General features: G+C 39.5%; 2 protein-coding genes across 3 annotated transcripts in view; one reads left to right on the top strand and one right to left on the bottom strand.

The window, feature by feature from the left end:
• Positions 1–15,918, top strand: part of filip1l (filamin A interacting protein 1-like) — a 53,285-nt gene extending 37,367 nt beyond the window's left edge. Inside the window, exons 1-3 of one of the 2 annotated variants that reach the window (XM_026302147.1) lie at positions 3,750–3,881; positions 8,193–11,028; positions 15,236–15,913. In XM_026302147.1, the coding sequence (XP_026157932.1) occupies positions 8,308–11,028; positions 15,236–15,445 (2,931 nt within the window). In that variant the 5' untranslated portion in view covers positions 3,750–3,881; positions 8,193–8,307 and the 3' untranslated portion in view covers positions 15,446–15,913. Of the gene's footprint in view, positions 1–3,749; positions 3,882–8,192; positions 11,029–15,235 lie in introns of those variants that run through there. The other variant, XM_026302146.2, reaches the window with a different exon arrangement.
• Positions 1–24,050, bottom strand: part of ect2l (epithelial cell transforming 2 like) — a 65,506-nt gene that overhangs the window by 40,783 nt on the left and 673 nt on the right. The window contains exons 2-21 of the mRNA XM_026302162.1: positions 23,868–23,980; positions 23,526–23,688; positions 23,186–23,441; positions 22,731–22,959; positions 22,422–22,557; positions 21,907–22,072; positions 21,536–21,664; positions 21,320–21,412; positions 19,794–20,000; positions 19,578–19,681; positions 19,343–19,489; positions 19,169–19,255; positions 18,558–18,667; positions 18,318–18,465; positions 17,997–18,070; positions 17,702–17,858; positions 17,492–17,557; positions 17,303–17,391; positions 17,027–17,199; positions 16,731–16,889 (exon numbers count right to left, since the gene is read on the bottom strand). Coding sequence (XP_026157947.1) covers positions 16,759–16,889; positions 17,027–17,199; positions 17,303–17,391; positions 17,492–17,557; positions 17,702–17,858; positions 17,997–18,070; positions 18,318–18,465; positions 18,558–18,667; positions 19,169–19,255; positions 19,343–19,489; positions 19,578–19,681; positions 19,794–20,000; positions 21,320–21,412; positions 21,536–21,664; positions 21,907–22,072; positions 22,422–22,557; positions 22,731–22,959; positions 23,186–23,441; positions 23,526–23,688; positions 23,868–23,980 — 2,778 coding nt within the window. The 3' untranslated portion in view covers positions 16,731–16,758. The remainder of the gene's footprint in view (positions 1–16,730; positions 16,890–17,026; positions 17,200–17,302; positions 17,392–17,491; positions 17,558–17,701; positions 17,859–17,996; positions 18,071–18,317; positions 18,466–18,557; positions 18,668–19,168; positions 19,256–19,342; positions 19,490–19,577; positions 19,682–19,793; positions 20,001–21,319; positions 21,413–21,535; positions 21,665–21,906; positions 22,073–22,421; positions 22,558–22,730; positions 22,960–23,185; positions 23,442–23,525; positions 23,689–23,867; positions 23,981–24,050) is intronic.

Raw genomic sequence — 24,050 nt, 5'->3', positions numbered from 1 at the left:
GAGATGTGTGCCAGATGGGCCTCAAACACGCAAACACTATGCACAAAACTTGATTGAAATATAGCATTTCTGCTTCTTTTATGAATTAGTTTGAGGAATGTTATGGTGTTTTCATCAGTCCACATTGATCTGATGTTTTTTCTATTCCCATTTTTACCTCTGGTCTAGCAGATACTTGAGTGACAAGTCACACACTTCCTGTGTGTCACGACCTATTAGCTAAGCCTGTTTCCTAGAAACTTTGACACACCAAGTTTTTCTCTTCAGCTATAAACACACACCTTTTCATTATTTTTTGTTCCATCACTTTTCAATTTAGATTGTGCGAACAAAAACGTGCATAGAAACAGGTGAGTGGAACATGTTACATGAGACTCCAGCATCACCACATAGCAGTTTCATTGTCGACTCTTGATGGTTGTGTGATAAACTAAAATTACACCATTAATGCATCACTAAGTCATCCTCCAAGTATGTGTGCTTGTTGTGTAAAAAGTTGAGCTGAGCCAAAACTGCATTTTTTTTTAATATTATTCCTTTGACTTGTTCCAACAGTCACATCATAGATGGAGAAGGAATTAGGTGCATTAAAAGCAACACAGGTCCCCATTTAGAATAAAGCTGGAATTATATTCTAGACATCTTAACCATTAGGGTGCTTTATTCCCAGAAACTAATGATGAACCTGAGACAGCAGGTCACATTTGGACAGGGATCTGTTTCTCCAATAGCAAATTGCCTTCTATACAATAAATAACTGCATACATCTATCTGTTCTGACACTTGTACACTCTTGGAATTTCCAGTAAGTTCCAGCTCTGAAGAACAGACTGAGATGCTAAGACAACTGCATCACTGAACCACACATTGCTCACCCAAGCCAAATCCCAAACCTCTGCATTCTTTTGGGTATTGTCAATGCTATAGTCATCCCATAGAGGTTACATAATACATCTTAATCTCTCCACTATTTGTCATGTGGCAGAGGCTTGTCACAGCAAACATGTTTGTGTAGCCCGTTCTTGTGTTTGATCCCTGACATCTGTTTTAAGTGTACAGTACTCAGGGCCCCAAATATGTCCAGATCCAGAAATAGAATCTAATTTTGGATGACCGAAATGTTTGTTCCAAGAACAAACAGTTGCAGGGAAAAATGAGCATACGCAAACTAAAATATATAATAGTTTTGAGCTTTGGCACAGTGGGCAGTTGTCGACAGCATCTGTACATGTGAAATATGGCCTTTTTGAAAGTCTAAAATAAACTCAGCTTTACTCACGTATGTACTAGTTTCCCAATTCCCCATGACCTTGTAGAAAAGTATTACAATGGTGCTTTAAAGATTTTAAGAGCTTCAGTCTCTTCTAGCATCACAGGAATTGGTTTCTTTAAGGAGTGTGATCAAAAGAGTCAAAACTTCAGCCTCAGCAGGGAGCTCAACAATTTTAATCTGGATGTGCTCCCAACTCCTCCAGCTACTGATGCCCTGGCCTTTAGCTGTCACAAATACATATGACAATTAGCAAATGGAACTTAAAAATAGCTTAGCCCATCATGTTGTTCCTTGTATTGAATAATAAGATTAAAACAAAACTAAATTTAGTGTGACTGTTTTCTTTGCAAACAGTCAGTTGTCTACCAAAAAGAAATACTATTTTTGGCACTGTGTGCACAGACTGGTCATCCAACCTCATTCATTGTCCTCCAACAACAGTCTCCAACAGTCGTACACACTGATTAATTTCAGTTTATTCTAAATCATCGGGCCACATGTTTTCAGTTTATTTCTTCAGGAATTCACGAGTCGTGTTTGGCTCCCACTGCAACTCGCTAACTCTGCTCCATCTGCCACTGAATGAACAGACTTCAAGTCACAATATATATGCTAGCATTTGTTGTATTCATCAGCAATTGGCAAATTCACTTAAAGTTTGCTTGGCCAAAAATGCTATCCAAAAATGGGGGATGTCTATTTTATATTTCTGGACTTAGAGAAGTTATCTTGTGGAGATGGTTAATAGACAAACATGAACTTAAAAGCTGATTCAATCTCAATATGTGTCTTCTTTCTTATTATTACCATATGATTGATGTTTAATTACACTCTTTAAAACTATGGATGAATTACAGTAAAAAGGGGACAACTTTGCACTGGTAATTGTGCAGCATTTGGTCCAATTGAAAGGAAGGTCCTTGCGTGCTTTTGGTTTTATTTAGATTGAGTAGCTATGTTATTTTAATTACTCTGGTTGGCTTGGCACATTTGCTTGCTGTTTTAATGATAAATAAATAAATAAGGTTTTATTTGATTTGATGTATGACATGTTTGTATTTTCACATAAGAATCTACCTAGTGCAGCTTTAAATTATTCTAGTATATCTCCACTTCCCTCTGCTTGGTTGGCAAAGGTCTATGATTTAGTAACAGTGACCTCAGCCATTGTGAAGCCATGACATATTTTATTTAGTGGGCAGGAGACAGGAAGAGTTTTGGCCTCGTTATTCCATGAAACTGCTGGAATCACTTATAACTGCAATGTACTGCCTGAAGCACACAGTGACAGAATACACTGTTTTTACAGACCGATATGTATGTGTGATTAATTTGCCTACACTTACTCAGATGTGTATTTCTTGAACCATGTTTGTGAGGAAGCGCTTTTGTCACTGCACATATGTTGCCATGTGTTCCTGCACCATGCAGTGTCACCAGTCACAGTCTCAATAAACAGAGAACATCATTCTCAGAACAATAGAGACACTGACAAACTAAATTGTCAACACCCTGAAGAATCTGATGCATAATGAAACTTTCAAGGATGGATTTAGTCACCAGCCATAGTGTGAGAAATTTTAAGTAAGTACAACCAATCTGATAATGAAAGTAAAGACTAGTATTGTGAAATGAACAATGTGCCACTGATAAAGAGTAATGTGTGCTGTCTCAAGCTATCGTTATACTGCTGTATAAGAATCCATTACTTTGTTTGTAGAGCCATTATCTTAAACCCACATTTACACCCACAGGTAAGATGTTAAAATACTCCTACTACCTTCACCATAGACATTCTTCTCTTCTTGCACAGAGAGAGAACATACAACGTTTTACCTTGCCTGTTAGCAGCAGTAGCATACCCCACTGAGACTAAGAGGGTGTTATTATGATCCAGGTAGACGCTAGTAGCACCACATGATTTCAATCAGCAACAGTATTATTAACAAACCATTTCAGTCAAACAGTCAAAGTGTCAGGAGATCTCTTACATGTGGGCTGCGAATATACATTTCACATGTCAAAGACAAATTTTACGTCCTATTTTTCAGCAGTGGACTCAATTACACATCCTTATCCAAGAATTTCTTATTAACTCTGCAAACTTATTCTTTTTTCCTCCCTCCTTGGCTGAACACATGGTTTATGTTGACAAGAGCCAGAAAAAGAAAAAAAATACTGTAACTCGAACTCCTCGTCTCTCTTCACCTACTGCCCTGCCTCTGGAGCAGTGACAGACCAGGCAGATATTTCACACATTACATACGTCAACAAAACTTTTCCCTCTTCTCTGCCACATCCTTCAAGTTAAACAGTTACCTCAGGAGATTCACCCAAACACTCAGACATGAACCACACATTCGCAGATACGAGCAAGCACACCCCCTTGTTGCGAGTCTCTGCGATGCAGAGCTCCATATAAGGACATGCTGATGATGTAATGGGCCATAGGCAGGGAGCACATCCCTTATTGTTTGGTCTGACTGCAGGAATGCCCACATTACAGCTGCTAAAACAGTGAGACATTCAGACTAGAGTTGAGGGACGGGTGTTGCACGGCAAGATAATGAGCTTATGGCAGTGAAACTGAGGAAAGCCTTTGGCACAGGTAGGCACACTGAACATTACTACAAAACTCAGAATTTCACATTTCAAAAAGTTGTCGATTTTAAAACTGGCATGAAGACCTACAGATGCTCAGAGCAGCAGCATCTTATGCTGGTTAGTGTACGTTGTAATACTAAGTTATACTGAGTTTGTAAAACTAAGTTTCATGGTTTCAATGTTTTCAGAGGGATAGAGAGTTACTGTTTTTGTGTACTTAGTGTAAATTAATTCTGAAATATTTAAACTAGTCTAACAAGTTAATAATACTCAGCTCAGTAGAATAATGTTTTTTCCAAGTTAGCAAAAGCTGTTATTAAAAGTACTTCAAGGTATTCAGCAAAATCTAAGTATGTTCCAGTTTAATTTCTTTTTAAAATGTACTGAATTACATCATTAGCTGCAGTGGGAATCTTAATGTCTCAATCAATTCGAGAACTGAATACATGTTTTGAGTTTGAATTATTTGCACCAAAAAAAAAAAAAAGTGAACAGAAAATTTCCATAATGTATATTCAAAAGTTTGTAAAATACTACATAATCTACTTTATTCCTATACAAAGTAGAAGACATCTAAGACTGTTTTGGTAACACACCACGCCACTACCCTTGTTACCACTGCCAGGAAGGTAATATGTATCAGTGCTACATATTTTACACATGTTGATTGCACTCTGGGGGCATATCACTTAGCCTGTGGGGACTTTAAATATAGTCCATGGACTTCATCAATCAGCGTCCTCTTTTCAAACTCTGTCACACACAAGATATTTAGCCCACCATCCACAAGAGGTGGATATGTATATGCACAGGATATATCTGTATGTACATACAGTGCATGACCTAAGCACTTGTGGTTAGTAAGCAGCCTTGATATATGGAATTTGTAACACAGCTTAAAGCAGCGGTCGAACCACAGTCTCCAGCTTTGAGAGCCACGTAAGGAGAGGGAAGCCCTCGGTATGACTGGCAGTGACTGCAGTCTTGTCTGACTGCTACTGCATGTCCTCTGTCCTTTAATGGCATTTATGTTAACTTAAATTTTATTTTAAGTTTATTTTATTTTATTTTATATTACAAGGTGACTTTGAAATTTAAAATATCCAGTTTAGCACTCTAACCCACCAAGTCACTGTGTGCAACTCTGAGCGGTGGTGCTCATGCATCCATTTTGGGCAGAAATCAAGTCCGAAATTGGTGCCTGTTGGGAAGGGTGTATTGCTGCAGAGTGGGTGGTATGGTGCCTTGTAATGTTCATAGACCTGAAACTGCAGTGTAATCCACTAAAATAATGTTCTTTCAAGATGGACATATCTCTGCATAAAAGGCTTCTCTCTAATAACACTGAGATAAAATTATGGGGAAGGAAATGTGGACAAATGCTATATAGATCAACTTCATTATTTATGTCTTCTCTGAATCCATATGGCAGCTGCTTCTGCTGACTTATATTACATGGTGAAAGCTGGCCAGTTGAGCTACTACTACTTGTTAAAGTGTGGTTGGTCTTGAACATTAGTTAAGGGTCGGCAGCAGTATAATTTTTTTTCCTTTAAAAGGTCACTTCAGCTATGACTCTCCCACTACACATTCGCAAGTCTGAACTAAATTATATCTAACAACAAAAATGGTCTCAGATGTGTCTCTATTTTCAAATACTCTCATCTATGTGTCAACTTTGAGGAAAAGTTTAGGAACAACTGATCTACGCCAACATCTCCTTACGTACCACTATCCACATTGTGGATAGAACAAAACGGTCCCATACAGAGGTAAACGTGATCTCCATGGTGTGAGGCAAGCATGTGTTTTGGACATAAGAGCAATGCAGTTTCCTCTCAAAAGACTTTTATTATTAAGCCAAAGTGCTTTTGCATGCAATTAATATCTAAGAACTGACAAGTTTTTAAAACCGACAGCCAAAGTTTGCAGCCTTCCTATGGAACAAAGTACATTTCTCCTAATTTGGCCAATGACGTCACCAGAAAAACAGGGGGGACTGAGATAAGAGATTGAATAAACAGCGATTACAGGCGACAGGCCGGTTTGCAACCGAGATATCTGCTTGTTTGCTAAGTTTCACTAAGCAACTCAAATGTTTCTACATGCACAATCTACTCAAAGAAAATTATATTTTTTTAACCCATGCTCCTGAATAAGACAGGCAGTTTTCCTTTCCCACACTTAAACCATAATAGTAAAATTTGCAAGTGGCAAATACAGTACAATACATTAAAAGTGTCTATTATGCAGACAATCCCATTTCAGAATAATACACATTACTGTATTATAATGATTGGTATAGGCAGCACATTACTGTTGCAACTACTGATATTGTGGTGCCAACATCATTACGTTACATACTGCTTGGTTGTTGTACTTAATGATACATCCTAATTTATTTACTGACCGTACCTTGTGTTAATTGCCTGAATCTGCTATGCAAGTATTTAAATAAAGCTATTAAATACATGTACTGTAAATCAGACAATACTTGCCTACAAAATGTAATGGTGTAGAAGTATAAAGCGGGTGGAATTAAGTTCAAATTTCTCAGCTTGTTGCTTAAGTTCTGCAGTACAGAAACAAACATTTAAAGCGACAATTCATGGTGAAAAAAAAATACTTATTTGCTTTGGAAATGAGGCCACCCAAACCACACAAATAATTAATTCTTAATTGTTATGCATATGATTATAATTTTTTGAATGTTGCTAATTCTGGATCAAATTGCAACACATGGATTCGATGTGTTCCCCTACCCGCTCCTACCATTTAGCAGCTACTGAAGATAGAAATGACATACACCCTTACTGCTGAGAAGTGCCCCACCCAGCACACTTACATCATAGCCAACAATCTACGTGTATATACAGAATTAGTGATCCCTGACAGTGTGTGTGTGTGTGTGTGTGTGTGTGTGTGTGTGTGTGTATATATATATATATATATGTGTGTGTGTGGGGGAGGGCTTAGGTGGGACATTGTATTTTTGTATAAACCTTGGGATTGTAGTTACATTTGGAAGTAGGGGGAATTCCTTTGTATGTATAAAAAATGAAAAGGGTAGGTGGTGGTGGTTTTGGTAAGGGGAAGAGGGCTGGTAGCTGTGGAACCCCTTAATTAAAGGATTTTTCCATGCCATCTGTGTGGAAATGCCTGGCAGCTGCACACACAGCAGTCTTAACATCCAATCCCCTGTGGATATAGGCACTTTGACCTGGTGATGTATGCATGTGCCAGACACGCAGATCCTGGCTACATATTCCAACTGCAATGGCAATGGCAAAGATGGAATGTACCTTGACATAATTTGAATGCTTTATACTCCATCTGGGTTTTGTATACAGCAATATAAAATACAGTTGTGGGAATTTAAATACTGCATATGCTATACTGTCAAGCTGATTTTTACCAGACTGCATATTTATATCAGTTGGGACAATAATTTATTACATTTTTATTTCTTCATAGTACTCCTCATTGGAAATAGTGTTGTTTATACCTATTCTCAATATACTAAGATTTTCATGTCTTTTTTGTGTCTTACTTAGCTCCTTATCAATGCACAAGGACCTGCCTTTATTTATTCATTGACTTGCTCTTATGCAACGCAATGACTATGTCTTCTTTTAGACAACCACTTACACTGTATTTAGCACAAGTGGTGAGCCAGCTAACCACATGAAGTATATGAAGGGTACTGTACATCTTTGCTGAAGGAAAAGAAACTCCAGCAATTACCAGTACTATAAAACAGCAAAAAGGCTGGTTAGAGACATCACTATATTCTGCTTGTCAAGTCAGTGAGATTATCATTTTCAGAGGTCTGCATTTGGTTGTACATTAGTCTACTCTGGTAATTTACCACAGGACTGAATAGGTCTAATGCTACACTGCTGAACTCCATGGAAACTTTTTGAAATACATGGATTGTTAAACTCCAGCTAACTCAGGTTTCCAAACCATAAGAGAATTAGTTGGAAATAAGGGAACAAAAATTGTAACTGTATTTCACACTACTTTTTATGATGTGTTAAATTTTCCATGACATAAAACCTTTAGTCCTCTTCAGAAATGCAGGGAAAATAACAGTGGTTATGATGTGTCACTGGTTAGAGAAGTGGACCCAATGAGGAATGCTGGTGTGGGTGGAGAGATTAAAGCACCGTGTATACTGCGTAACTACATGCAAAGATGATAAGTTTAACAATGATTTCAATACCTAATGCCTTGAAGTTTACTAGAAAACTAGAGTAAATGCATTTTCCTCTTGTCATGAAGATCATGTATGTTTTGTTTTAATTTTTTACAGGTTGAAGCTGTTAATTGATCAAGAAAAGGCCTACCAAGAACGAAAGGACGAGGAGAACAACAGAAAGGTCACACATCTCAAGGAGGAGCTGACAAAACTCAAGTCATTTGCGTTGATGGTTGTGGATGAACAGCAACGTATTACTGAACAGCTGAATCAACAAACAACTAAGGTCCAAGAACTGAGTGCCAGTGCCTCACAAGCCCAGGAAGAGCTCAGTTCAGCTAATGTCCGCCTGCAGGAAGAGGAGCAAAAAGTCATTCGCTTGGAGGCTGAGCTGCATGACCAAGCCGAACAACACCGTCACGAACAAGAGGCCATGACTGCCAAATTGACAAGTGAGGATGCCCAAAATAGGCAGCTGCGCCAGAAACTGTCAACTCTCAGCAGGCAGCTTGATGAGCTGGAGGAGACCAACAAAACTTTGCGCAGAGCTGAGGAGGAACTGCAGGAGCTGAGGGACAAAATTAGTCGTGGTGAATGTGGAAACTCTAGTCTTATGTCTGAGCTGGAAGAGTTGCGGAAAAGAGTACTAGAAATGGAGGGAAAGGATGAAGAGTTGATCAGAATGGAGGACCACTGCAGAGATCTCAACAAGAAACTGGAGAAAGAGGCCAAACAAAGCCAAAGCCTGAAAGCTGAAGTTGATAAACTGAATCACAGAATTATGGATTTGGAAAAATTAGAGGATGCATTCAGCAAGAGTAAACAGGAATGCAGCTCACTCAAAATGAACCTGGAGAAGGAGAGGATGGTGTCCAAGGTTCTGACCAGTGAGCTGGAAGTCTTAAAAGTCAGGGTCAAAGAACTAGAGGCAGCTGAAAGCCAACTGGGAAAGACAGAGCTGACAATGAAGGAAGATCTAACCAAGTTAAAGACTCTGACAGTCATGCTGGTGGATGAAAGGAAGGCAATGGCAGAGAAACTAAAACAAATGGAAAACAAGATCCAGAACAGCACTGGCAAACTTCAGGCTGAGCAGGACAAAGTAACATCAGTCACAGAGAAGCTAATTGAGGAGAGCAAGAAAGCACTGAGATCAAAAGCTGAACTGGAGGAGAAAATGTGCAGCGGTACAAAAGAAAGGGATGACTTGAAGGCCAAGTTGAGGGCTGAAGAGGAAAAGAGCAATGATTTGGAGTCAAAGATCAATATGATGAAGAAAAGGTTACAATCACTAGAGACAATAGAAAGAGAACACCTGAGAAACAAAGCCAAAGAGGAGCAAATAAAAACACCTATTGCTAACCGCTTCCAACAAGAAGACAACAAAGTAAAGGATTTAACACAGGAGGTTGAACGTCTCAGACGCAAATTAAAGGATATGAAGGTGGTAGAAGGTGATTCATTAAAATCAGAAGAGTTTGAATCACTGGAGAAAAGATTCAACAATGAACAAGCGAAAACGAAAACTTTGATGGAGGAGCTGGAAATATCCAGAAAAGAGCTTTCAAAGTACCAACTGGCTGAAAAGAAAGAGTGCAACCAAGAGCATGTTTTGTATAAAAGGTTGAAGGAAGAAGAGGCAAAGTCTAGTCATTTGACCAGAGAGGTAGCAGCTCTGAAAGAGAAGATTCATGAATACATGGAAACAGAGGAATCCATTTGCCGCATGAAAACTGACCACTCTACACTGCAAAGAAAGCTTACCCAGCAAGAGGTCAGAAACAAAGAACTAGCCAGAGAAATGGAGACACTGACACGGGAGCTTGAAAGATACAGACGCTTTAGCAAAAGCCTTCGCCCTGGCATGAATGGAAGACGCTTTTCAGACCTACATGTTGCCACTAAGGAAGTTCAGACAGAGTCACTTGACCTCATGTCTCCCGACTGCAAGACAATGGCACCACTGGAACGTGCTGTGGTGAACGGCAAACTGTATGAGGAGAATGAACCTGAAGATAATGCCAATTACAGCAATGAGCTTCAGCTCAACAAATGCAGCCCCTCCCTTATAAACAATGTAAATAACCTAAATAACAACATGAGAAAAGCACGAGTCCCATTCCTTAAAAACAAAGATACCCCCCATCAGGTGAATGGTAAAGTGCAACCACGGCAGAATGGGAACTATGTTCAGCCCGGGGATGTAGTGTTGACCCACAGTCCTGGGCAGCCTCTGCATATTAAAGTGACTCCTGACCACGGACACAACACAGCAACGCTAGAGATCACCAGTCCGACCACAGAAAACACCCAGTCATTTACCAGCACTGCCGTCATACCTACAAGCGGGGGTCCACCAAAACAGAGAATTACCATCATACAGAATGCGTCTATATCCCCTACTGCAAAATCAATTTCTCCAACAACAAAATGTAAAGGATCCCCTATATCCGATGAGCTGTCTTCACCAGACAGAGCCCTATCACCTTTCACTATGACTACATACTCCAGAGCAATGACCCCAGACTCCTGTGGCTCTCTAACACCAGAAAGAGCTATGTCACCAATACAAATTGTGTCAGTCACAACAGGCACCCCTGACCGCTCCCTCTCTGCAGAACCAGTGGAAGTTGTTGGAGGCCACGCCATCTTCCGTGTGACCCCTGAAAGGCAGAGCAGCTGGCAGGTCCAGAGGTCTAACAGCTCGGGGCCAAATGTCATCACTACAGAAGACAACAAGATCCACATTCACCTAGGGAGCCCCTTCATTCAGAGCATCAGCACTCCATCACAAACTCTGAGTCCATGCCATTCGCCCGGACTCCCGGAGCAAAGGACTCAGGTGCTTGCAAACTGCAGTACCCCTACTGCTAAAGGCAGCAGCAAAATCACAAGTAGCATCATGATTAAGCCCACATCCACCCCAATCCAAAGGCCATCACAGATTACCGTAAGTAACGCCTACGACTGACCTGACAACCCTCAAAACCCTCCATCCCACCCTGACTCCTGCCATGAAATCCAACTCAACCTTAGATCCTTGTAGCCGCCCAAACAATATACCCTGATGCATTTAGATGTCTGTTTTATGTGATTTAAGATCTTCAACTGGGATTTGAATGTTTTCCTTTTTATTTTGGTTGGTTTGCTTGGTTTGGTGTGATTAAGTTCAAACAACTGTTCGCCTGCATGAAAAAACAACAGCATTTGAAAGCACCAGAAAATTTTATTTCATATAACGTAACACCAGGTTTTAACTTATGTGCACTTACTGTATTGTACTCAGTGGCACATTTGCCATGTAGCCAGCCTATTCACACTGATGTATCATGCCAGTTTTTTTATTTCATATCACACATACTACATTATGATTAAGTTGTTTTTGAATTAAAGTGTGCAAAATGATGTGTTATGTTTTAGTTCGTCATCCATGCTTGCCAATTTCATTCAGCATGTCTTGAATGTGTAAAATTAAAAATAATCAGAGGAAAGTGTGATTAGAATGATTTTATTTTTTGTTTGTGCATGCACAGAAACATTTTTTAACACTTGAACAGATTTCAGTGTAGTGTTTTTCTGTTGGAATGTATAGTCAAAATATCAGTTATCAGATTTTAACATGAAGATTGTCAAAACTTTGTTATACCTAATTAAATGCTACCTAATTGGAACATTTGCCTGAAAAGCCTTTCTGCTACACCAAATTACAAAACCTTTAAAGATTCTCATGTTTGCTTTCTTTAGTTAAAATCATGAGCTAGTGTCATTGTTTTCTGTTACTTTCAGAAGACAAAAACCCAATGACTGAAAATGGAAACTAGCAGGATGTAAACTTGGTGTTCTCTTAAATGATACAATAACCTCAAAGTGGTGCTACATAACTTAAGATCGGTGCGAGCAGTCTGATTTTGTAGTCTAGGTTTATATATTACTAAAACATGATCAGGGCTATTGATGACTAAAGAATAGGTGGAATGAAAAAAAACATGATAGAGCAATTACAAATCAGCACAATAAGTAAACTGATCCTAGTTACTCAGGGACAACAGCCTGGAGAACCCATGCTTTATAGTTCACAATAATCATCCACCATGTTGAGATGTCCTTGAGCAAGACACACAAGGACCAACATAGTATCACAAGGACAATCCTGAAAATGAAAATAACCGCGCTTTATTGCTGAATGCTACCAGTGTGGCCACAGAATATTGTACTTCAGGACAACATGCTGTAAACATCGAAAAGCCTCTTCTGAAAACCTGACAGTGTTTAGACCACAGAAACACTAATGAATTTATTATTAGCTTAACCTCTGTGCCCTATTAGCAGGAAGCAACAATGAGCTTTCTATACACTGAAAAAAACCCCAAACCATCTGTTTTATTTTGCTTGCCCCATGAACTACAACAAATGAATGTGTTTGCATTCCTCTACTTGCGGTTTTATGAGCAAAGAGGAAACACTACCACAAATATATAATATAATTAAGCCAAAATGTTGGCTCCAAATGTGTTTCCATGAATTTGCCTAATGTCTTATTTCATCCTGCTCGTGGACAAGTAACTAGATTTCAGGTACATGATCAAAAATATTACTCGTACTACTGGAAAAAGACTTACCAACCTGGCTTAACCTCAAACTATCATCATTTTCTTAAATCCTTACAACTAATAACTTTCTTATATTTTCAAAAAAAAAAAATCAATCAGTTATGTTTAAGGGTGGACGAAGCTGAGAGAAGCTAAACTTTATACTGTTAAACATCAATAATACGTCAGTGTCGTTTAGATGGGGCAAGACAACCGTTTCAGGAAAGCACACACACACGCACAGATGCACGCACAGATGCACACACACACGCACAGATGCACACACATCAGGGTGATAGCAAGGAGATGATTAAATCAAGCATAAAATTGAATGAGTGGGAAGGAGCACAGCTGGAGAAACTGGTTCCAAGGGAGTCTGGGTGTGATGAAATGATGCTGGGGCTAAACAAGATGCTATTCATTAGACCATTACTTGAGCAAGCAGCCAGCATCTGGGATTGCTGTCTGTGACCTCAATTACCCCTTGACTCACTTTAGGATTAGTTGATTCATAAACTGTGCTCAAGGAAGACAAATCTGTGGACGGTATCACTGCCAGACCAATGAAATGAATATCAAATGACATGCTGCAAGCCAGAGTATTTTGTTAAACAGCCTACAGTTGCTGCTGTTGGCTGACAATGAAGTTGTAATCACACTAAGCACACAGGGATACTACTGATTAACAACAGTATTTCCAAAAATCACTAAATACACCAATGTAATTTTAGGTAATCAGCTACTACTGTGACTCAAGTGCAGCCAAGAAAGTCTAATTACAACACTGCATGCCAGAAAGACAAAGTATGTATCATACTGCAGGCAAGAGCGGATTTCCTCCCTTTACACCACAATGATAATAATCACAGAAGAATTTGCCCACCTTGACCAACAGGCACAATAAAAGAAGGGAAGGACAATAAACAGTGCTATGGGGGTTTTCTTTAACAAAAGGCTGTGTACCATGTGTGAGTGTGAGAACACAGACACTGTGAAAGTAGTCTCTCTCCCAGTGCAGCACAAGCACCAAAACAGACCTTGTGTTTGGTTTCCACAGAAACAGTCATACCGGTCTTGCAGATTGCAGGGCAGAGGAAGTACTTAGTTGAACTCCTGCTGCACCACTGATATACGAGAAAACAAAGCCACACATTAAGGTCTCTTTCCATATAAAATCAACAACACTCCCATGATGTGGAGCCTGTACAGAGTTTCTGGCTCATTAGTTCTGCTGAAGCACAAGTCCTACTTGTTCTAAAATGTGTATCCTGACCGAATATTTAAGGATACAGTTTACTGCATATTTACTGCATGGAGCTAATTTAGGAATACAGAGACACAAATACAATACAATATGAACACAAGAACACTTTCTGAAAACCAATACATGACATGACAGCAAATAAGTGTGGTTACATGCACTGTACATTGGATAATTGCTCAAAGTCACTAGAAACTGCTCAGGAATTTATAAGAATAGGGCAAAACTGTGTACACGGCTCAGTGTCCTGTTGCCGAGGTTACTCATAATTATGGAAACATCTTATTAGAGTTTCTGTAAACAGGATATGGTTTTTACTGTACAAACACTTATCCAAAAGGGATGCACCTCAGTATCCTGGCACATTGATGCTCATCTAAACACACTGATTAAAAAGCCATTTCAGAGTAAGTGGAACAGTAAGTTATTTTGGAATCTGATAAATGTGATGTTTCCCATGAAATTTGCTTTTCTGCTGTGCAGATTGTGCTGCAAAAACAGCCAAACATTGGTTTCTATGCAACAAACTCATATTGTTTTTAACATTAAGCTTAATTAAGACTACATGAGGCATAACACACTTTTCTAGTGTTGCAAGTAATCATTTATTATGATTGATTGATATGATTAATCTTAAGACTATTTTCTGATGAGATGAGACAAACTTTGTTAGTTCATTTTGTCTATAACCTGTCAGAAAAAAGTGAAAATTGTATTTTAATGTATTTACTTTTTAATGTATTTATCAAAATAGTTGCCAATTTTGAACAACATTGAATCAACTGGCACAGTTTCACACATTTAACCTTATAGGACAAAACACACAGCAGGAAACAAATATTTTAGCTGATAATACACATAACAGCATGAAAAATATGCTAAAGGGATGCTGTACATTCCCAGAGTGGATGCAATGACAGAAGCCTCCTTTTCACTGGAAACACTGGTAACACCTGAATATTAACCAATGCAATTATCTCACATCTAGTTAGTATGAGAATTCTTTGGAGGATCAAAAACAAACAAAAAACAAAACACAACTTCCATTAAAGACAAATCCAAAGTTAGACAGTCATGCAGTATATATTTTGCACTGGTCACTGTCCATAAAATATGATTTGGTATCATCTAGTGGTCATTACTAGTATTGCATCTTTTCTGGAAACACTGATCCACCGACTTTGGATGAAGTCAAAGACATCACCTTGATCTGGTCAAAAATATGCACCTTTTGTGCAATACCTATCTCCTCCACAGTGTATATTTTTTATCTATGTCTTCATTTTATTGTTTGTGTTTTTCCACAGATACCTCTAGAAGCATTCCGACGACCAGGACCTACAAAAATACCCAAACCAAAGGGCTACAGCTCCCAAAAAGGGACAAACAGCACAGCAGCAAACCTGCAGAACAGGAGTCTGCCACCACAAACCCAACCAACCACCAGGAGGGAGCAGCCCACACATACACCTGCAGCTCACAACAACAACCCAAACCTAGCAAACCGCAGACTGTGACATCACTGACACGCTGCCTTCACCTAGTGTACACTAAAATCATCCACATAGTTACTTCTGACAATGAGTAAAACATCAAAACAAAAAAAAAAGTCTTTAGCTCAGTGTGTTGCATAAAACAAACTACAGCGAAAAATAAAACAAGAACAAAACTCAAACTGCTCTACTATTACCTATCCTCACCTGTGGTGCTCTGAAGTCTTCATAATGCATCTATGTCAATTTCAGTTAAACACACATTAGATTAGCAAGTAGTTTCAAAAGTAAATTATTCACAGTCACAGATTTATGTGAAATTGACACTGTGATCAAAACTAGTGAAGCTAAAGTAGAACACCAATTGTATTTGGGCAAAGAACCAATGAAAATGTTCGTTTGTATTGCATTTGTATTCATCTTTGACAACTGTCTGTTGGGATGGAACAGATAATGAAATAGCTATATATTTCTACAGATGGGATGTCTAGGGAGAGATATTTTTAGAATAAGTGGCAATAATGTACATAAGCATATAACTGATGTGTTGTAATGCAGATCATTGATGGCGTTAATCTCTTCAATGTGAAGGTTGTGTTATTTTTGGTTATCAATAAAGACTTTTTATACCTTGATGAAGAGAAATGTCTGATCGGATTATAAAAAAAACTGTCAGCAGCAAAGAAAGTAGCAAACTAGAAAAGATCATATGATGCTGCATATAATAATAATGTATGACTGCAGTTATGAAAGGGCTCCTGTATCTATGCAGTATTATTTACTTGAATTGTTGTGAAGCATCTGCTGCAGATGATTAAAGAGGTGCAGATGGTTTTCACAGGAGGTGATTATAATGCAAGTAAAACCAAGAATGATCTATTTACAGCAGTTTCACAGAGTGAGCTTAACACACAGGTACTTCACAAAAGCAAGGGCAGGGCAAAACAGGACTTGAACAATACAATACAAAATGCTTTCTGATTTTCACCGGAAAATTTTCAAGGAGTTATTCACATGAGTCATAACAGGTTGAGAGTGCAAGAGCAAAAAAACACTGACTGGATTATACTGAGCAAAACTGAGGTATTCCCTGTGTTTATTTATAAAATGTATTGTTCTACTTGGAATATTACTGCTCAAAGAAATTGTTTTATTTATATATATATATATATATATATATACACGTTAGTCAGCCAGAATACAATTTATACACAGGCTTGGCTGCTACGTCTTTACACACTGTGGAGAGGAAAATAACTGCCTAAAGTTTCCTATGTTTCACTATCCCAATAAAAAGTAGTATCCAAACCTCATGTTGTCTTGCCAGCAGGTCATCGCTAATGTGTTGTCAGAGCAGAGTTAATAGCTGAGCGCAGCACAGACAGGAAGTGGTCTCTCTCCTCACCTCTTTCGGTGGCACAAACCCACGAACGACAAGGACCCTCCAGGACAAAAGCATGGCACACATCTACAGAGGCACACACAATTTCACTGCAACTTTTAGAATTTAACAAAAACCCTGACCATGTTCCACTAGATTACTACAAAGCACCAAATATGGCAAAATCGAGTATATATAATGTATTCTTTACTGCAAGAACTCACAACGTGTGTGTGTGATCTCCCGGACAGCGAGGCTGGTGAGAGCCAGAGAGGCCAGGAAAGTGTGTGTACTCCGATGAGCCAGCATAAAAGGCATGTGAAGCACATTTCGCCGGGTCAACACCAAAGCATCGTTAAACAGGAAGAGACCCACATCGAACACTTGCTCATAAGTCCTAATCATTCATGTACACACAACACACAGAATTCATACAACTATTTTACACATCTAAGTGAAATCAACCAATAAAAAAATCACCACTCTGGAATAGCTTTTACCTGAGATAGTCTGGAATCTGTTCATCAGGACTCCTGAGCAAAGCCGCATCCTGAGTTATTATCAGCTGCCTGTTTCCTTCCCTGAGGTCCTACACACATATACAAAACAAAGCATATTGATACGTGAGATTAATCTGCTGCTGAGAGTGTGAGAAAAGAAAAGAAAAGAAGTGAGAGCTGTATTTTTACTGGACAGCCGTGGATCATCTGCTGTGTTTCCGCTATCAGTCTGTCTCTCTCTGTGCTGCGCTTTAACTGAAAGAAAAAAAATATTTGTGTATACATTAGCCCAAACACACAAATGCTATACATTTCAAATTTATTATTAATGCAGCAACAACATTTACAGGATCTGTATGAAATCAAGCATGGTACTAACTGACTGTGTAGGTATTGCACCTTTTGTATGAACTCCCTGAATTGTAGCAGTGTGTTGATGGCAGAGGAGAGGTGTGTGTGATCAGGGTGACCTGGGTGTGTGTGTGAAGACAGAGCCTGAAGCAGAATCACGTATTCCTGTATTCGCCACACTGGACACAGCAGCAGTTCTTGCAGACTGAACAAATATATTGATGCAGATATTTCACTAAACATCACAATTGACTGTTTAGGTATTTACATATTCAGGTTTAATATGGACAGTAATTTTTGAAAAAAAAAAAAAGATAAGTGAGTGTGCTGTTATGCAGGTTACCTCAGCATGTGTGTTGCAAGGGTTCTGTCTGCTCTCTTTAGAAAAGCCCTGAATGCAGGTTTTGTCTCCCTGCACTGAGACACACAATATATATGACCTTTTGATTATGTACTGTATGTATGTACTCCATGTTAACTGTCGTGCTTATTTTTTAACTACAAAAACTAAGTTTGACCTTAACTTACAAAAACATCTGAAAAATTCATAATAAACACTTTGGAAAATGGGAGGTCACACAGCACCAAATTCTTTCTTACAATAGCCAACAAAACTTTAACTGGTTATATTATGAAGACGTCACAAAAACACCTTTAACTTTACCTTGTCGATGGTATGGAGAGCAGTGGCATAATTATTAAGGTAGTTGGTGTAGACTCTGAGACTTGAGCACAGTTTTACAAACACATCTCCAACACACTGCTCTGCACCCCACTGCTGCAGCCTTGACTGTAAATCTCCATGAAACGCCCTGAAACAGACATACACACTACATGGCATGACTCCACAAATGAGCCAACAATATTCAAATATCTCTACATATGTGTGTGTGTGTGTGTGTACCTGTTTAACTCCAGTATTTGTGAGGCAGGACTCAGGATAATCTGGATGTCAGTGTAGCTAAGAATTGCTCTGTTGGAATTCAGGGCTGCTGTTAGAGGCTCCTGGTACACCTTCAGCACAGTGGAGGGACATGCATATATTAAGCACCCTGGTTTTGTAATTTTGACAGTTGTCATCAACATGAACCCTGATTGCACCTAAATGGACAAATAGAACACTTGCTGGGTTGGTGGCTGCTCTGAAAACATATATATTTTCCTCCCAAAACCTGTCCTATAAAACACTGGAAATAAAAAGTAGGCTATGCAGCTATAGTACTGCTCAAATCACCATTAAAAAGGTATTAAATAAAACCCACAGCCAAGCTGAAAAGGACTCTGTGTCCTAATCAGTTTTCATGGTTTTCTGGACTTCGATTAGACAGCAGTACCTTAATATTTGATTAGTTTCAAATGAGACCACCAGAAACAGGTGTCTCACTAAATAAACATGTGTCATAATAAAGTATTTAAAATTACTGTAACTTTCCTGAATGACTGAAAACTAATTCATGTTTTATTGTTAGTCTGACAATTAACATGTTTGAGCATGGGCACCCATGGGCACTGTACCTTCAGCAAAGCAACAAGACTCTTCAGATAAAGACATTCGCTGTAGTGCAGCTCTCTGGCAACAGCACCTCGCCAGTCTAATGTGGCCTGGAGGCAGAGAGAGAGAAAGCGTTGCACAGATGAGGTATGCTCCTTCTGCCTTGCTCTAAACGGATAAATTCGAAGAACACACACCTGTGGTAGCTCAGGTGTCAGACTGGAGCACCTCTGTGAGCTATCACCTGCTCCTTTGTTTCTGCTCTTCTCTGAAGAACTTTCTTCTCCCTCCTTCTCTTGGTTCCATTTAGTCAGAAAGTCAGTGAGGAACTCTAAAGGCCTGGTCTGAAGGAGCAAAGAGAGAAATTTGGACTGATGGTTCATTATCTGTAGTTAATGATTTTTGATATGGTTTTTGGTTAGTGATTCTCACCTCTTCCTGCCTTGTGAGAACAGTGAGCCCTTCAATCAAAGCCTCACTTAAATCTTTGGACACAGAAAGCTCCTCAAGGCAGATTTTCTCCCACAGAAAATGACCTGATGAATATAATAACAGATTCTTCAGTTTACAGAACAAAGAGTATGCACACACATTTCATACTGAACCAGCTGTGCATCTGCATTCAATGTACATGAATGTGAAACCCACCGAGTGCTCTGCCCCTGGCCTGCAGGCTGAGTCGCTGTAGCTGTGGCCCCAGGTGGTCTCTCAGGTCCCCCAGAGCCTCCTCTATCCACTGGGCCTGTCTGCACCACGCTTGTAGAACACTCTCACACACATATTGGAGTGCCGGGGCTGCTGGTCGCTGGTCCGATAGCCCAGTACACACACTGCCATCAGACCACTCACTCAGGACTGTAAGAAGCATTAAAGAAAAACAAAAAAGAAACATGCTTACTGTGGCTTTGATGCATTCACTAATTTTCCATTTGACTGTGTGTACTGCAATCAACTACATAACAAAGCTAAAATTAAAGAATATATGCATTTCAAGGAATAAACGGGTATAGATAATGGATGGATATTTACATAATTTTATGATCCTTAAGATTTCCATCCTGCTTGATTTAGTGAGAGTAGTGGTTATTATAATAACAGCTAGTTTGGTTTAATACTACCACCCTCCCTGACCAACACTAATAGTGAGATAGTAGTGTAAAACTTTTTTATTGCTTTACCATCTAATACCATCAAAGTACAGATGTGAAATGTGCAATTATGAACTTCAGATACAAGCTGCCACCCGTACTGGTTATTTCTCCTATCAACTGTGACCTGCTCTGTGGTATAGTGAAAGCAGGTATGAGACACACAGAAGGAAAAATACAAAAAAACTGTTAAGTTTAACATGTGTGACCTATTTGCTGCAGACTTTTTTTAAAATGTATGGCTGCATTGAATGCTGAGGTGAAAATCTGTTTAGCTTTTCTACCTTCCTACCTCCATTAACAAAAACAATTGTCCTCGTAATCTACTACCATATACACACAATCGCACACAACACAAACAATATACACTGTTTATCGCTCAAAATTAACATGCAATATGTTTCTTGACAGTTTTGAAACTTTTAAAAAATCAAACGCAAACATTAAACCGTTAGAGCAGGCAAAAATAACCAATACAGCCCAGCACTAAACGTAATGACAAGTACATGCAGTGTGATCCCTGTGGATTCCTCAAAATAAACCAGTCTCATATACACAGTAAAATACTTTTTGTTTGTGAATGCAGTAACTTAATATAAGTCTGATATGCCACAGAGAGAACGGACAGTTCAGAGTCAGGCTGATACTGATATATGCTGGATTACATGCATGCACGAGAAGATATTGTGAATCTAGTGCTCAAGTGACAGATCTCACTATAAACAATAGAGAACAAAAACTATCAGAAGATATTAATGTAAATATATCTATCACCAAGAGCTAAAAATGCAGATGATTTATAGTATTAACAATGGGGTTTGATTTCATGAAAATATTAAGGATCGCAACTTTAAGTGTTTCAGCAAAATCAAGCATCACACAAGGCGTCTGCTGACAGACATTTAGAGGCGTCAGTGGTAGTTTTGAGGTCACAAAGAACATATTCCTAAGCCTGAGGCTCTTAACAGATATTTTTTCTGTTGAAGCTTCAGAGTTGAGTGAAACTCTTGTAGATGTGTGACTCACTGTTCTGGAAACTTCCTGTCGCGAAGCCCATCGGTGCCTGAACCTCTAGCCCAGTAAGAGTAGAGAGAGTCTGGATGAGAGCCAGTCCTGATGCTGTGGGGGAGACAAGAAGAGAGAGGGACTGTGAGAGACAAAAGCAGCAAGTGGAGACAATCGGAAACACTGAAAGAAATACAGATCACAGAGAACTGTGTGTGTGTGTGTGTGTCTACCTACCAGATGCAGCCAATGGGCAGAAAATGTCAATCCCTCCTCCTTCCTCAGCTGGTGCCAGCCAGCCACATAGTTTTTCCCAGAATACTCTGTGGTCAGGTGTGAGTAAAGTCCTCTCTGACAGACTACTACCTGTATGGTCAAAGGTAAAACAAACTTAATGTTCTACTATCTTCATTTGAGTTTGAAATAGATATCCATGCATTTTCCTAATCCACAGGTAACCATGTTACCATCATTTAAGTTAATTGTTATGCATCTAAGATTTTTTGCAATCTAAATTGCATGGACTTTAAAAACAGCTCTATCACAATAAATTGCTCAGGAACTACCCTTCATGACACATTTAGATACATAAGATTATTCATTCTTACTGTGAAGCAGATTGATTTCCTCAGTCCCTCCTGGAGCTAGCAGGCCCAGCCTCTGTGCTCTCTGCCCAGAAAATGTCCTCTCCACTTGAGTTACCAGTGCTGAGAGAGTCCCCCTGTGGTCATATAGAATCACAGTCACTCCTGTCTTCACTCCACTTAGCACCAACTGGATTCAGAATGGGGAGAATGAGAATGGGGAGAATGAGAATGGGGAGAATGAGAATGGGGAGAATGAGAATGGGGAGAATGAGAATGGGGAGAATGAGAATGGGGAGAATGAGAATGGGGAGAATGAGAATGGGGAGAATGAGAATGGGGAGAATGAGAATGGGGAGAATGAGAATGGGGAGAAAGAGCAGAAAGGGATTTATTTTTTAAATCTCTCCAACACAGTTCAGTTCATTTTCAATTCCATGTCCAAAAGGTTTTTTTTACTCTTTATTTTCTTCCACCTCAGACAAAAAGGACTGAGGAATGGGCTGAAAACTGATGAGACTATTAAATTATCCTCTAACCTCATAAGCAGGGATTCTACTGGAAATCAGTAACACGAGGGCAGGAGTGGTGTGATGGATGGGCCAGACTCCGTGTTGTGGTGCGGGTCTATAGGTGAATGAGGACAAAGCTCCACTGGCTTTGTTCGGTCTTTCACTGAAAACACAGCATGTATGTTAGGAAAGACAGGAGTGAGTGCACAGTTCTTGTGTTGAGTGACATTATATTTGTTATTTCTCAGAAGTGTATTATCTCATTAATTATCTCATTAGCTCATTGTATCTAAACACTCAGGTATCTGTTATCAAAACAAGGCTGCAGTCAATCACCTGAATGAACTGGAGGCCTGGACTCTCTCCATGCTTTGAGCTGCACTGACAGACTGTCCCTTGTTCAGGCTAAGGCAGAGGCTGGAAGATCCAATAGGTCTTGGAGTCCCAGAGAGGGAGGGCCAAGAGCTCAATGCTATCAAAGAGCTGGACCTCACTTTGGGAGTACTTTCACCACTAACTGGTTTTGTGTAGCTTCCCCAGGCTCTCCTGTTTCTCATGGATAGTTCTACAAATATCACAGACATGATGGAAATTACACATTTCTACTGAAGTCACAAAGTCAGTAATCAGGCCAACAGAATATTTCTCAAGCTAGAGTAATTCATCTTCACCTGACTATAAAAACAAGATGAGTCTAGTCTGAGGGGAAAACTCAAAGCCCTGATGACACCTCAAAAAAACGTCCTTCCATTTCATGACCTTGTGGCTTTGTTTGTTTGTTTCACACTCACTTTTCTCCTCCTGAAGTTTGTCTTTGATGATCTGCCTGATCCTCCTCTCCTTCCTCCTCTCTTCGTCTTCCTCTATAATCCCCATGTTTTGTTGGTTAAGGGTCCCGTACTGCTCGGCTGCCTCCCTGGGAGTAAGCCAGTCCAGCGTCTTAATACAGGAGATATAGTGATTCTTCCATGCACCAAACTCTTTCTCTCCAGGAGTGTAGGGAAGGAACCAGCCTCTTCTGACACACCGGCCTGCCCACAGACAGTCCTGAGAAAGGGAGCACAAGAGAGTGTACTCATTTTTTTAGACTCACAACTGAGATTCAAATCTCTCCTTTAATTGACCTCTCACCTGCTCAGCCAGGATCCTCCAGTGCCAACTGACTTGGGCGGCGCGACACAGATCACGAGGAGTCAGAAATGACATCACATACAAGGACAGAAACCGAGGCAGGACCACAGTGAAGTCCACCTGGGTCACAGGAAGTGCCTCGATCATCAAATCTCTACAGTACCTGTTCATATTGTTAAAGGTTTTCATTTGATAAAAAAACAAAAAAAAAAGCACTTTAAATAACCTAAAAACTTTAATGCATAGAAAGTGTCATTACAAAAGATCTGAAGAATGGCAGAAGATGAGAGCACAATGGTCATGATATAAATACACATAAAAACTTGGAAGAAATGACTTTACTTGAGCTGTGACTTGGTGCAGCGTGTGAGCAGTGAGTGCAGCAATTGCTTCCTCTGCTTGTCTGACCACAGATCAAACCAGTGGAGCACAAGGGTCAGCCTCTCCTCAAACAACTAGGAGTAAATGTGGAAAAGGCACAAACACCAGACAAAAACCATAAATCAGTGAAACCAAAGGACTGAT

The sequence above is a fragment of the Mastacembelus armatus genome, chromosome 2 (genome assembly GCF_900324485.2).
Source record: "Mastacembelus armatus chromosome 2, fMasArm1.2, whole genome shotgun sequence".
NCBI classification, from domain to species: Eukaryota; Metazoa; Chordata; class Actinopteri; order Synbranchiformes; family Mastacembelidae; genus Mastacembelus; species Mastacembelus armatus.
The sequence above is the reverse complement of the archived record's forward strand: the minus strand, read 5'-3'. Positions and strand labels throughout refer to the sequence as shown.